Below are 14,352 nucleotides of genomic sequence, written 5' to 3'. Positions count from 1 at the left end.
GAGAAAGTAATTGAACATCAGAAATAAAGTTAACAGAAGAGAAAACAAAACACAAATCCAGCACAACATTTCTCTTTAATTCATCATTTCTCTCTTCCATTCCTTTTAAGAAATCAAAATTGAGGAATTTGAAAATCTAAAATTGTACAGCAAAAGAAAGCACAACAGCTTTTTAAAGTATAGGGAAATTCAAAACAAGCATGAAATCAATTTTGATCCAACATAACAGAAACCTACAACATAAACTCTATTAGGCGGAAAGAGATTTCAACTTCCTTGCACCTTTAAGGGTTGGATTCTTTATCTTTATAACCTTCCGAGCCTTCTTCACAGATTTAGCTCTCTGTTTCACCTTCTTGCTTGCAACAGACATCTCCATAACGGGACCTGGTGGCACCCCTTTCTTAAGAGCACTTCCTCTCGGAGCAACAGATGGCGGTAATCTCAGACTTTGAGGAGGCAAAGGACTTTGAGGTTTCCACACTAAATTGCTCTTCATGGAAAACCTTACCTTCTTTGCAGACTTCTCCCCGCTCTTAGCAGTTAGACAATCATCAGCATCACCTTCACGAGTCGATTCTGGATTTTTTGATTGCTTCCCATCCTTATTCTTCACTCTCTTCCTCTTCTTGGAGACAGTGCCATTAGTACCATTAGCCCTATCTTGAGGCAAATCACAAGCAGTGTCAACATTGTCTTCCATTCCCACTTCAGCAGCAACCTTCTCGAACTGCATTTGGAGATTTGAAATCACAGACTCATTAAATGGTATGAAATTTGTATCATGATTCTGTTCATCAATAGAATCGTTACTGGTTGCATTAACTATATTCTCGTCGTCCTTACCACTAAGACTAGTTTCACTACCAACATCACTAACAGCATTCTTTTTTTTCTTCTTCTTTGACTTTTTGCCATTTTTGTCATTGCCACTGGATGCCTTCTTCCCTTTCTTGCATTTGTTCAAAACCTCATCGGAAGCAGCTCCCTCAGCAACATCATCACCAGAACCATCGACATCCATGTAACTACTAATAGGAACCAAATTTGGCACCTCATCATCTTCATCTTCATCACCAACACTAACATCAGGAATTGAAATCTCAACCCCAGAAGACCCAAAGTCCTTCTCTAACTTCAGAAACTCTTCATGCAAACTAAATAACACCTTCCTATTCCCTTGACAACACTCAACTGAAGAACCCAACTCAAAAAACTTCCCCGAAAACCCCAATACGATCGCAATTGTCCCCAACAACACCACCTCATCACTCGAATCAACCTCCCCACCCGACTTCTTCACATCCAACAACCTTCTTCCCATCTTCGACAATACATCAAACACATTACTTTTAATTTTCCCAACAAGCACCTTATCCTGAACTTTTGCCATAACCGAAACAAACGGGCCAAAAATGTCCTCAACTACTTCCTTCCTCAACGGAAGAAAAGCCCTAATCTCCTCAACGAAAACAGACACAATATGATAATTCACACCATTCCCAAGGAACTTGTCATCTGATAACAAACTCCTATGAACTAGAACACCCATTAATTTCTTCACAAGCTCAATATCCCACAAATTCTTCTTCATAATCTGAAAATAATAACGCAAGAAACGCCTAACTAACAAGTAAAACTTATCTAACCTCAAGCCGTCGATGCCGGTCCACTCACGGCGCATGGTGAGCAAGAAAGTGGAGAAGTAGTGAATGGCGAGGGGGAGATCGAGGGAAGTGATGACAGAGGCGAGGAATTCGATGAGCTGGGTTTGAAAGGCGAGCTTATCGGCGTGCCAAACGCAGTAGAAGAGGCCCTTCCAGAGCTTCTTCATGTCGTCGTCGGAGATCTGGGTCTGGTTCGGGAGCCAGTTCTTTAAGAGAGCGTTTAGGGCTTTCTCGCGGGTGCCCTTGTTGCAGGACGCTAGCTGCTTTATCAACGATGAGCCCACTTCTTCGGTTTCGCCCATTTCTTTCATGGGGATGATTTCCAGGGAATTGAAGTTCGCAAAGGTCTGTGAATAGAGATGGAGAAGAGAGCCAAGCACGAGCGACGTCAACCCTAATTCACAATTTCGAAAACCAAACCGGGTATCGGGTCTCAGGCCGGGTTAGTGCTGGGTTCACTTAATAAAATTACAATTAGGTCCTTAACTTTTAGACTAAATACAACGCACATATAAGTTTTGGATTTGACGCGAAGGCCTATGTGGGTTAATAATTCCGGTTAAGCTCTCACTTTCAGATAAATTGGACTAATGGGGAATGGAACTTATGGGCTTTAAGCTGTCTCCCTTGCAAATCACAAGCCCATTTTTTACATAGCAGATATAGAAAGTCAGCAGATATGGAAAGTCAAAAAGTAATACTACTACTTAATGTTGCAGCTTGCCAACTCACCCACCCCACCCACCCGCTCTATCTTAGATCGCATGACATGAATCAGATTGTATATACAAAGCCAAGTTCGGACCAACCTTGATTAACACGCAATGACTGATAAATGCAGTCGAGAATTAGCTATGAAATTTTACAATAATAAATAACAGAAAACAGAAAAATTTATCAGTATTTTACCACTTATAAGAATTGAACCCTTTTCCTTAAAGTTGGAGTAAAAAAAGAGGGAGAACCATCCAATCAAAAAGTTCTTCTCTTGTGCAACGTCTAACCGTTGGGCAGCTGTGAACTCTCAAATCAGAGTGGCGAGGGGGGCCATTGAAGGGTTTATACCATTACCTTGATCTGAAGCTGAGGTGACAAAGAACTGGTCAAAGGTAATCCTTGGTGTGGAAGGCCTAATTAATTCACAAATCGATGGAAGCATGTGCATTTGCTACAAGATCTCTTAACTCATGAATTGACGGAAGCACGTGCATGTCTACCAATTCTTAATTTTTAATGAATGGCCAACTTACTTTTACACCCAGGAGTTTCTACGAAATTGCTCAGCTTCATTAGTACTTTAGTTTGGCCGAAAAGATAAAAGCGAGAATTAAGAAACAGAAATATTGGCATAATATATATACCTTATTTGTTTGGATACATAGTTATCACACTACATGATTTGTTGAGAGGAGTAATATAGCAAATTAGCAATGGCATTGCAACAGTCTCTTAACAACTTGGGGCACCTCAATATGCATAAATACACGTAGCCTGTCAATTTCTGGGACCCTAATTAATCACTCTCTAATCATGCACATTCTATCTCTCTGCTTACAATAATAACAAAAATATCGGAAGCTTCCCTTCTTTTTCTTGAGTGCTTTAACTGTACATTATAGAAATTTAATATGCTTAAGTTCCACCAATTTCAAGCCCCATGTTATGACTTCTGAAGGCCTGCGTATCTATTTTTTACCTGCCGCTCGTGATAATGTTTCAACCAAACTGAGAAAATGACATTTATGGATTGCACTTAGACTTTTTGCCATGTTAATTGGCACAGTACGTCTGGTAGGTTATTGTAGTTAAATCGTTCAGTGTGCTTGATGACCGCATCTGAGTCGTCTCTCACTTTTGGAGCCATAATTTTAAACTCATACTATTATAACACAACTTATAGGTGCATCGAGCACAGCCACGACTGAAGCGTGTATGAGAAATTGATACTTTTAATCTCAAGGATTAAACTTTTTAAGAACTGATAAAGATATTGTCAGGCTGGAGATTTGTCTTGAACAAACAAATAGCATAGCTCAAATGTGCCCTCAAAGAGGGGAAAAAAAAATCTACTCCTAGGGTTGAAAATTGTTTTCCGTAGGTAGTCCAATAGCTATGAGTAGTTAATAGGCGATTAATTGGCCTGAAAGCAAATTGGCCTTAAAGAAAAGTTAACTGTACAATGAGATAAAGACATGTAAATGGAACTAGAACATACAGAAAGGCTAGTAGTTAGATAGTGAATTGCCAAATTATGCACCATCATCGTCTACTACTCAACCCCATCCCAACCGCAACAAAAATAGCATAAGCCAGCCCTTCAATTGGCACTTCTTTTGCCAATACCCATTTATTTTCTTACCACTATAGTGGGGGACATAAATTATATAATACAACATATCTTTCTTTGATCGCTTGGCTGGCTTTTGGTGAGCGCAACAAACGCAACACTCATGACATAAAAAGTACACCCAACTACTTACTACTGTACAACAAGATCAGTAAGTTTCCTGAATTCCACAAATTTCTATTTGTGTCACTCTCAAAACTCAACTAACATCCAAATTTCACAAAGAGAGATACACAGCACTCACACAATCTTCACCTTCTTATCTTCTCCTTGTATTATCTCTAGGACCACCCCACATCACATGTTTGTTTATATAAATAGGCACATAGACCCAAAACTTACCATAATCATCGATCTATTACAACAAAACAAGTTGCCAATGGACTGGTTCTCTTGGTTATCAAGAACCAATCTTGAACCATCTCTAGTATATGAGTATGGCCTTGCATTTGTTCGCAATGAGCTCCAAAAAGAAGATTTAAGCTACTTCAACCATGAGTTTCTTCAAAGCATGGGCATTTCAGTAGCCAAGCACAGGCTAGAGATACTCAAGCTCGCTAGAAAAGAAGTTGGGGTTGGCCCAAAGAGCTTTTCCAAGCTTGTTTCAGCACTCAACAAAACTAGGAAGAACATCGCTAAGTGCCTCCACAAGTTGATTTTTCACGACGTTGTTTCCATCAAGAGGTTGCCTGAACCTGAGCCAACCCTCTATCAAGAGCAATGCAAAGGAGCAATAATGACAAGGACGTACAAGAGTGAGAAGGAGATTAAAGTGGAGAAGCCTGTGCTCAAACCCAGGAGGATAGCAAAATCTGGGCCATTGGATGGCAGAGTGGCTCAAGAGAACCTGACGGTAGCTAATCGAAGCTTGAAGCTATCAGGGCCGCTTGATAGAAGCATGCAAGAGAGAGCGATGTTTACTTACAGGACTCCATCTGGGCCAATAGATGGAAGGATGTATGCTAACAGAAGCCCAAAATTGTCTGGGCCCGTGGATAGAAGGCCTCCAAGCCCTAGGGTTTATGCTGACAGCAGCAAGGAAAGGTTGAGTAGTGGTGGTGGTGGATTTGATGATCAGACACTGTGGGCTACTCTGTTTCAGGACTTGAAACCCACTTGATGTTTTGTGTTTTCTCCAGTTTCAAATGTTAAAGAGAGAGAGACCGTGTATGTTTTCATAGAACTTCTTTCTTTCTTCTTTTTGGGTTCATTAGTTTATGTGATATGATTAGGAGTTGCCTTAATATATTTAATAGAATTTAAGGTTCATTTGTAGCAGGATCCTTATGCATGGTTTATATCATATGGGCTTCTTCATTTTAAGCAGTTGGGTAAGCTTTAATATTTACACCTATATATGCACAAAAACTTCATTATGTATTCTATAAATGTAACAACTCTCACACATAATAAAATCTGAAATAGACCCTCTATGATGGGTGTGTGTGTGTGTGTGTGGCTGTGTGCATGCCGGTGTGTATATGTTAATCATTTGTCTATAGCTGTTAAATAGCGGCGTGTATTATCAAATCTGAACTTTTATTACGACTGAATTTAGCTATTTTATAGATCATAACAGCCGGGGACATTCATTAGTTGCCAAGTATAAACTTTTCTTACCCACCATTATAAATAATGCTGTTACTGTGTTACTAGTTTCCAGTTCAATGAGGTTGATCTGGCTTAAAGTTCACTAACTACAGCTTTAATAGCTAACATAAACATAATTTATGATCCCCTTCATTGAGACCTGCAAAACAAGACCAACCTTCCAAATCCCAATATTGTAGTGACAATGATTAATACAATCCAAGTAATTGGATCTCAAGCATATATTGGAAAGCTATATATAATCGAACTGAAAACATTCTATCAAAGTACAAACTGTGAGCGGCGAATCTACTGTTACAGCAATGGCACATATTCATATATCTACTTCTTACAGATCACAGTACAAATTAGAAAAAGATATAACCGATCTAATACTTCTCAAGGTTTTTATTCCAAGCCACTGCACTAGATGCGCATGTAGTCGTAGTAGTCGGCCCAGAATGCCTCTGTTCTATACTATAGAATAAGGTCAAGGCCTGCGAGCTCTCTGTTTTTGTTTTAAGGCAGAGATCTTTCCACACCAAGAAAAAGGAACTGAATCACAGTCTGTGACAACGGATAATGCGCATATATTACAGGATAGATGTGTGTTGACTTGAGCTTAGCAACAAATTGGAGCTGCATTCATCAGAGCCTAAAAACAAACTTACTAAAGCCTGAATGGTTATAAGACGTGCTCCTGGAAAACTCAACAAAAAGTTCAGAAGCCACCGGTCTTCACTTCAATTATCTCACTTGTTTGAAGTTTGGGGTAATCTGAAGGAACCCCCAGCATAAAGCATTTGATAAACAGGCCTTATCCTTATATTTAAAATAATGCTGAAAATAGAACCAACACAGCAGACACCAGCCAGCACAAAAAAGGTGATCCTGAAGCAATTTGGACCCAAGCAGGAGATGACATTTGAAGTTAACAGGTTAAACCCCTGCTGCTTTGCTGCCTCATTATCATATATATACCCTGCCAAGAGACCAGAGAAAAGGAATGCAGCAAGAGGATTCCCTAATGCTAAGAAGTTAGAAATTAGGCCAAAATGCTCTAAGCCAAAAAGCTCAGAGACAGTTGGGATCATGATGGAAAATTGAACACCGTAGCAGATTCCAAGCAATGCAGTTGCAGCATAAAGAGTACCATCAATAGAAGAAGCAAACAGAAGGTATGTAATGATCATAATTACTTGAGTGCATGTCATCCAAATTGTACGAGGGATTGTTTTCCTGCAAGCAACCCGGAAAAGAACTGAGTTTACCATTTGGTATCTTTAAATATGCAAATAGACCAATAAACTGAATTTCGACATTCAAGCTACAAATTTTGATGTTGAGTAATCATTTTAGCATTTATTAGAAATTACATTACAATAATGTATGGATGTTCAACTGGTTCATATTCATAGCTAACTTTGAAAAGTTTGGATGTTTTTTTTCATAGCTTGTCAGGAGAACTGAAAGCTAAGAACCTGATTTTTGAAGTCTTAAGAATCTTGAAAAATAATTAGATGATGTGCTAATTCATTTCCTAGCTCAGATTGTACTAACCTGACAAAGTGTTCAGAAACTACTCCCCCACCAAGTCGACCCACAAAGTTGCAAAAGCTGAATAGAGACAACAAAATAGTGGTATCATGCACGCCTTGTGCAATCCCTATCTGAGCCAGATTATTGAGAACAGTTACCCCTGAACCAACTCCAGCAAAATAAACCAGGAAAAGAAGCCAGAAATCTGCCTTGACTACAGCTTCTGTAAATTTGAAATCTTCTCCTCTTTTAGGCCTCCTCTTCTTCCTCCTCACGGCACCCTCACCTTCAGCAAGAAGCAACGCCACCTCTGATACATCATCATTGTCGCGAAAACTTCCCAAATCTGTTGTTGATGAGGATGGATCCAATAGTGGCTCTGATTTGTCTGCATCACCTCCAGCCCGAACAACAGAGTCCGAAGACCCTACCGATTGGTCAAGTATCCCTGATTCGCTAGTTCTCTTGCGACAAATTGTCATCTTTACAGGTATTGCAAGAGGAGCCATGAGAAGGATAATCATTATGAAAAGAGAAGCATAAGAAATTGAGGCACTTAAAGGAATCATATGATCTAATATTGTGGTTGTTAGAAGAAAGAAGCCAAGCACAACACTAGCTGCTTGGGTAAAAAGAAAGTGGCTGGGTGCTGCCGAGTCTTCACCAGAAGCGGGAGTACAGGGCCTAACAAAATACATCATTACAAGACATACAACGGGAACCCCAACTGCAAGGACCAGTAGTAGCTTAGAAGATGAATTATGAAGCAGCATGTTGTAAATTTCTGTGAATACAGCAGCACTGAGTCCCCCATAGCCTTTGAGAATGCCGGCGACAGTGCCTCGACTGAGAGGGAAGTTTCTCATGTTGGTTACAAGCACAGCCGTGCCCAACCAAGCACTACTATTGGTGGCAACACAAAGTGCAATCCATAACTGTAAAATTGCAAAGAATGAATAACTATAACTATATATTTATAAATAATTATAAACTGTGAAAGTCCATATCTTGAGCTGGCTCACAATTGATTTAACTAAAGAATCAAACATTGATCAGCATAAATTTGAGAGCCAGAGATGAAGTGAAATTGTAATTTCATACCCGGGGGTGAAAAAAAAAGTCAAAATGAGAAACGATCTGTTAAAGCTTTAGCTAACTTCCATTCTATTATCTTCTCAAAAAAAAAAAAAAAAAAAAACCTTCCATTCTATTGAACATCTAACAAGGTCCAGGAGGCAAAGCAAATCCCCGCAAAAGTTTTGTGCTCACATACTCCTTCAATTTTTTGACTTAGTCGTTTTGTGATGGCAGTGCTAAAAATATACAAATGCACTAGAAGAGCCATTTGGAAAATACAATAGCAGAAATCAACTGTGTACTAGAATAAAAATCTAAGGTATGTCTGTGACCATTGTGCTTCTACTTAAATTTTAGAGAGCGTGTTTAGTAACCACTAGAGTTCAGCTGTTAGCTAATATGCACTTTTACTTGACAGTTAGTGATTTCAGTTCCCAATGGCTGTAGACTAAAAGCTGAAGTAACTCAATTCTAAACAACCCTTACACTACAGCAGATGCCAATTTCAATCAAGGAAATTTCATTATAAATGATCTGAAAAGACTAAATGATATACCCATATAGAACAAATACTCAGTGAAGGACAGATGAAAGAATACTCACCAACCAGTAAGGCAAAGATTCAACAGTGCGGCTAACAGCAAGCCAGAGGACACCATAACCAAAGAAGCAAGCGAGGGAACCAATGAAGAGAACAAGCCAAGGAGGGAACTTGTTGGATGCAAGACCAGGAAGCAAGCCCATGTTTTCACCAATATCATTAGCAACACCAAGCATGGTCAGCTGGTGTTGGTTAAATCCAAGCACCGATTTCAAAGAATGTGAGTACAGAGGGAAATTGTATGCATTCCCAGCTGCTATTTGCACCCAAACTGCTGCTCCTAATCCCACCCATGGTGGTCTGCTTCCTGCTTTCAAAGTCACCATTGATGGGCACTTTTGGGATCAAAGTCTGAACAATTCAAGTTTCAAGAGCTTACTAGCAGCTTCTTCATAAATGATATGCTCTTGAAGATCAAAGAGACTTCCTGTTTCTTTTCTTGCTTTTTTAAAACCCCCCCCCCCCCCCCCCCTTTTAAAGCAAGGGATCAGCGCGTGATGATATGTGGCTTGGACACCTCCGCGTCCATTGTTTAAGAAATTTCAGAGCACATTTAAAGTAAGGGTGATGCTATTGGCACACCTCGTATGAAACCCCTCTTATTTTGTATTTATAAATTTATACTTTATATTTAAGGATTTTATTAAGAAACAATGAATTATCATAGAATAAGAATTTAATCTAAATATAAATTAAATTTTTGTGGGAAAGATAATTTTGTGAAATTTATTTTTATATAATTTATTTACATAGACCAAGTTTTTCTTTTAGATTCACACACGTTCTTTATGTATATACCAAAATTATTATCCACTAAGAAAACAAAGAGAGATAGAGATAAAAATAAAAAATTCACAAACGCTCTAATCAAGAAAAAGTTGAAAGCAGTTTGAAACGGGAGAAGGGTGAGAGAGAGCACTTAACAATTTTATTTTAAATATTGACGTAGGGGTTTATTAAGAAAGTACAATAAATGAAGGTTATTTTAGAAACTAATAAGAATATATACAGAAAAGGGATTTGAAAAGAATGCTAAGAGATGTGTCAATAGTCCAACTCTTGAAGTGATACAATTAATATTAGTCTTTCTTGAGTGCGAGCATCCTTATTTTTTCTTATGCAGATATATTTTTAAATCATGAGATTTAAGAGAGTTAGTTTTTAACTATTTTAAACCGTATGATTTTATCGTTCATAAAAAATTAACGATCTTACACTGTGTTGATTAAAAGCGTGTCTGCATTTAAAAAAATGAGGATACGTGCACCTGAGAATGTCATAGACCACTTAAATAGGTCACTAACAGATGTTAAATTGGCACGCATGGGCTTAGTAAAAGTCCGCCTAAAGGCAGGATATAATTTTTAAAAATAAATGCATATATAATTATAATTTTTAAAAATAAGTGCATATATATTATAATATTATTTACTAATTATGTGATTGATAAAATATTTATATGTATTCTAAAATTTCCTTGTTATGTTATGTTTCATGTCAAGCTTTAAGAGAAAATAATATTTATATTCCTATAATTTGGAAAATATTTATTTAGATATATTCGTTAATAGACACTATTAGTTTAGATGACAATAAAAATTGAAGGCAATATGATGTGTTTTATCTTTAATAATACATTGACACAAATAAATAAACTAGTACACTAAATATTTTTAACTAAAATACAGATGAATCAAAATTGCCTCGTCAGTTTCGCGGATAAATGTACCGCACTATTTTTTGTTGGCTTGTAAAATTCCAAATCTACCAACAAAAAGGTTTTGGATGATTACTTTCGGGGAGCCTCTATGTTACAATTAATGTAACATACACACTCAACAACAACCACACAAATAATGGGCCCACACAATTTGTGTGGTTGTTGTTGAGTGTGTATGTTACATTAATTGTAACATAGCATTTGCCTTACTTTCGTGGCTATTAGGGATTAGATATTTTTGAAGGGGGCTGAGTGTTATTATTGCATTGCCTTGAGTTGGGGCGTTGATAACGATAACTAATTAACTAATCTTGGTACGCTGCAGCGTTCGAGCACGTTCATTTTGTCCACTAGCGAAATGCGAAAGTGCATTGTGCGCTCTCCTCCAACTGCAAAGGAGCGCGACCCACGTGTGACGTACTTATGTCCCATCGTACCCTTCTCGTGACAAAAGCGGCCAGGTGGGTCCCCCGTCCCCGTCCGAAAATCAAACAAGATTTAGATTAAGGGAAAGCTATTGTCGGCTGATTTTTTAAGACATGTAGGAAGCGGAAGTGATTGGGTTCAGTGGCCTGAAATTCTGAATCCTTGAGTGAAGATGCAAAGTTGTCTTGTCATAAAAAAAAAAAAAACAAAAAGATGCAAAGTTGTCTTAATTTGCGGATTACGATTTACGCCTTCGAAGGTGATAGGCAGCGGTTTATTAAATTTAAGGCATTAAAAATTATGAAAAATGAAAAGGTTCAAATAATCCAACAACCTCTTTATTCCACGGCATGACCATTAATTAAGAATAATTAGACACATGATAATATATATTAAAAAAATATTAAATTTCTTCTTTTTTTATTCTTTTTAAATTTTTAAATTTTAAAAAATTAGAGACAATAAATATTATGTTCTCTCTTCAGTACCACATTCTAATTATCTTTTTTTCTTTTCAATTTTCATCCCTATTCTAGCTACTGTCGATCTTTGAAACCTAATGAAAAACAAGGAGGTTTTTGTTGATGAAATAATTTTGGCAGCCTTTTTTTATTTTACCCAAAGCCAAAATGATTGTTGTCATTACCACTGAAAAGAAGAAGATTTTTATGACGAGGAAGAAGAAGATTTTTGAAGCATGAGTGGCTGCCACCATTATTGTTATTATTATTATTATTATTATTATTATTTATTTTCATATTTTCGATGTACTGGCTGTCGTTAAGTTTTATTCATTTACTTTTCAGTTGGCTTACTATTTATTGTCATAATGAAAAAAATTATTTTAATAAGCATTATACATTATTTTGAGGAGGTTTCTTTTGCAATGTTAGTGTGGCTTCCGAGTTGGTACGATTTAAAATACCTTTGATACTTTAATTAAAGGTTGGAATATATTGGCAATCTGTACTTGGTTTTTTCGCAAAAAATTATTGACAATATCGAAAACATAAAAAAAATAATCACCTTGCATCATTGGTTTGCACGATCTTGCTAGCAGATTCGGCTATTGATTTCCGCCATTACGGGTAAAGTTTTCTCCAAGATGACTTAGACTTAGCATTTGTTCAAATCTTTGACTCAAGCACCCACATGAGTTATCTGTTTTTTAAGTTCATTCGTAGCGACAGCCAAAAGCAATGGTTGCAATTCAGTGGGATAAAAAAAAGTGGGACTGTAACAACGGAGCACAAGTTTGCTAGCAAAATCATCTTGATCGTTAAAAATCTTCTTGTTCTTCACTAGGTTTCAAAAATGTCAGCAACTAGATTAGAGATGAATATTGAAGAGAGAGAGAAAATAATTAAAATGAGGTAACGAAGAGGGAGAGTCTTTTAAAATTTTGGGACGATAATGAAAAGAGAAAATTTACAATTTTTTTCTGAGTCATGCCTTAGCTATGCTAGAGTTAGGTATCTTCAACAGCCCATAAGTTCTAGTCCTAATAAGGACATATCTATTTCCTTCCATAGAAGTTGGAGTAGGTTATTATATCTCTCTAGATCAAATTAGTAGGAGGATTTTCGAGCTAATCACAGTATATCTTTGAGCTTATACCACAATTATATATATATAAATTCCTAATAGATTCTCTTGGCTATTTACAGTTGGCCAATTAACAATTCTCATCTTAGACTTGACACAGAAACACGTTGAAGGTTATGCCGAGGTAGCTTCAATTGAATTATACGGTCGTGACTCTCTTTTGATTGCGGCATTTGTAATTGGGAGACGGCTAAATTTACGGCAACGCTTTATTTATCATTGTGAGTGTCTCGGGGCGGTGCGGCGGTGTGCATGTTATTGTTGAAATGTCTGCATCTCGAATGTTAGGTACGTAATTAGAATTTTAGTTGAAGCCCACCTGTTAGTTTCTTTTTGTTGACAATGTATATAAGAAAATTTTGCTCCAAAATTGAAAAGTACGCTACATAAGGGACACCCTTGTCAATTAGTGAAAAAGATAGTTTATTTTTGAAAAATGAATACATTGGTTTTTCAAAGCAATGCATTGAAAAATTAATACATTATTTACGTCTAGATTGCACTCCTTCAAAGCAAAGCATATATATATATACTTTAATTGGAATATGGAGTTCATTCTTGTTTTCTTTAACTTTAATCCATTATTTAATCGAGTGAACTCACCAGATGAGGACTCACATCGATGTTATAAAGATTTAAACTATGATTAGTTTTTTATGTCTATATCGATATGTACAGGCACATGTATTGGCCAAAAATTTTTGTGTTGGCGTGGATAGACACATTGATTTACTGAAATCATTAAGTTTTTATTTTGTGTGAGGTGATATAGATTTACATCAATCTCTTGGGTCTAAGTTCCTAATATCTTTAATTTCCACAAAAATTAAAAAAGAAAAACTCCTAATATGTTGATTGCATATTTCATATTACAATAGCAATTTCTGGCCTTTCACTCTAATCAAGCACTGATCAAGAGAGCTAACACGAACTAATTCAAGAAATGAAATGCCTACCTTGATTTGTTCTCATGATTGTTCTTCCTAGATTACCAAATTTAATTTCAGATTCTAGTTTGAATCAAATGAACTAATTTGTTCTCACCGAAAAGGGAATTTGGAGACATTTTAAAATTTTAGGTATTTCTAAGTCTAAGACGTGGAACCTCATAATTGCTATATTAATTAATTTCATCATCGATCATTACTTACATAATGATTAACACTTAAACTAGATGCAAGCAGTTCCAAACAATAAGGAAATATAAGAGATAAAATTGATCCATCATCGAGCACTTAAACTTGTAAAGCAGCTTTGCGCAGAGGCAATTAGTATACTAGCTAGACTATGAAAGTAGCTTCATGAATACTGATATCATGACTTCAGTTAAGAACGGTCAAGAAAACGTATTCAATCCCATTTCAAACGGGCAGTTTTGAAACACTTCTGGTAAAATATATTTTGCGTTTAGCCGGACAATTGACACCTCAGCATCGATTCAGTCTCATCTCCGGTGCAACTATGCAGACGCAGCATGAGTGACGTTGGTTTAAGGCGATTATTAAGCAATAAGCATTGCAGCCACAGTTGAGAGGTACTACTTTACATATTTATTGACGTCCTCAAAGGCTTAGCTTAGCTTGGTGGATTTCTAAGTAATTTTATTTAATTAGTCACTCAAGTTCAAATCCTGTGAGAGATCTGGGCTGAAAAAAAGACATCCCTATTTTTTTAATAATAATAATACCGTAGACTTGCATACGGACACTGGAAGTTTGATACAGGAAGAGGAGAAAATTGTACGGCTAGAGTATAAATAGGAAAAAAGTTGTGCAGGGAA

At 36.9% G+C, this 14,352-nt stretch overlaps 3 protein-coding genes across 3 annotated transcripts; 1 reads left to right on the top strand and 2 right to left on the bottom strand.

The window, feature by feature from the left end:
- Positions 1-56: 56 nt before the first annotated feature.
- LOC102617850 (uncharacterized) lies at positions 57-2,075 on the bottom strand. Its single transcript, XM_006474250.4, has one exon. The coding sequence runs from the start codon at positions 1,976-1,978 to the stop codon at positions 251-253; it is 1,728 nt and encodes a 575-aa protein (XP_006474313.1). The 5' UTR covers positions 1,979-2,075; the 3' UTR covers positions 57-250.
- Positions 2,076-4,012: 1,937 nt separating this feature from the next.
- Positions 4,013-5,337, top strand: LOC102618137 (uncharacterized). The gene has a single exon (XM_025097192.2). The coding sequence runs from the start codon at positions 4,316-4,318 to the stop codon at positions 5,132-5,134; it is 819 nt and encodes a 272-aa protein (XP_024952960.1). The 5' UTR covers positions 4,013-4,315; the 3' UTR covers positions 5,135-5,337.
- Positions 5,338-5,813: 476 nt separating this feature from the next.
- Positions 5,814-9,291, bottom strand: LOC102618418 (protein NUCLEAR FUSION DEFECTIVE 4-like). The gene is made up of 3 exons (XM_006474252.3): positions 8,824-9,291; positions 7,165-8,078; positions 5,814-6,843 (listed from the first exon to the last, which is right to left on the bottom strand). Exons 1-3 carry the CDS (start codon positions 9,145-9,147, stop codon positions 6,357-6,359), a joined length of 1,725 nt encoding a protein of 574 aa, XP_006474315.1. The 5' UTR covers positions 9,148-9,291; the 3' UTR covers positions 5,814-6,356.
- Positions 9,292-14,352: the final 5,061 nt, after the last annotated feature.

The sequence above is a fragment of the Citrus sinensis genome, chromosome 9 (genome assembly GCF_022201045.2).
Source record: "Citrus sinensis cultivar Valencia sweet orange chromosome 9, DVS_A1.0, whole genome shotgun sequence".
Classification (NCBI taxonomy): Eukaryota; Viridiplantae; Streptophyta; class Magnoliopsida; order Sapindales; family Rutaceae; genus Citrus; species Citrus sinensis.
This window is presented reverse-complemented; position numbering and strand designations above follow the sequence as displayed.

Coding starts and splice junctions, on each gene's coding strand:
- LOC102617850 (XM_006474250.4), bottom strand. CDS start 1,978: ATGAAAGAAATGGGCGAAACCGAAGAAGTGGGCTCATCGTTGATAAAG.
- LOC102618137 (XM_025097192.2), top strand. CDS start 4,316: ATGTTTGTTTATATAAATAGGCACATAGACCCAAAACTTACCATAATC.
- LOC102618418 (XM_006474252.3), bottom strand. CDS start 9,147: ATGGTGACTTTGAAAGCAGGAAGCAGACCACCATGGGTGGGATTAGGA. Junction 8,079..8,823: donor AATCTTTGCCTTACTGGTTG/GTGAGTATTCTT, acceptor GCAATTTTACAG/TTATGGATTGCACTTTGTGT. Junction 6,844..7,164: donor GTTTCTGAACACTTTGTCAG/GTTAGTACAATC, acceptor GGTTGCTTGCAG/GAAAACAATCCCTCGTACAA.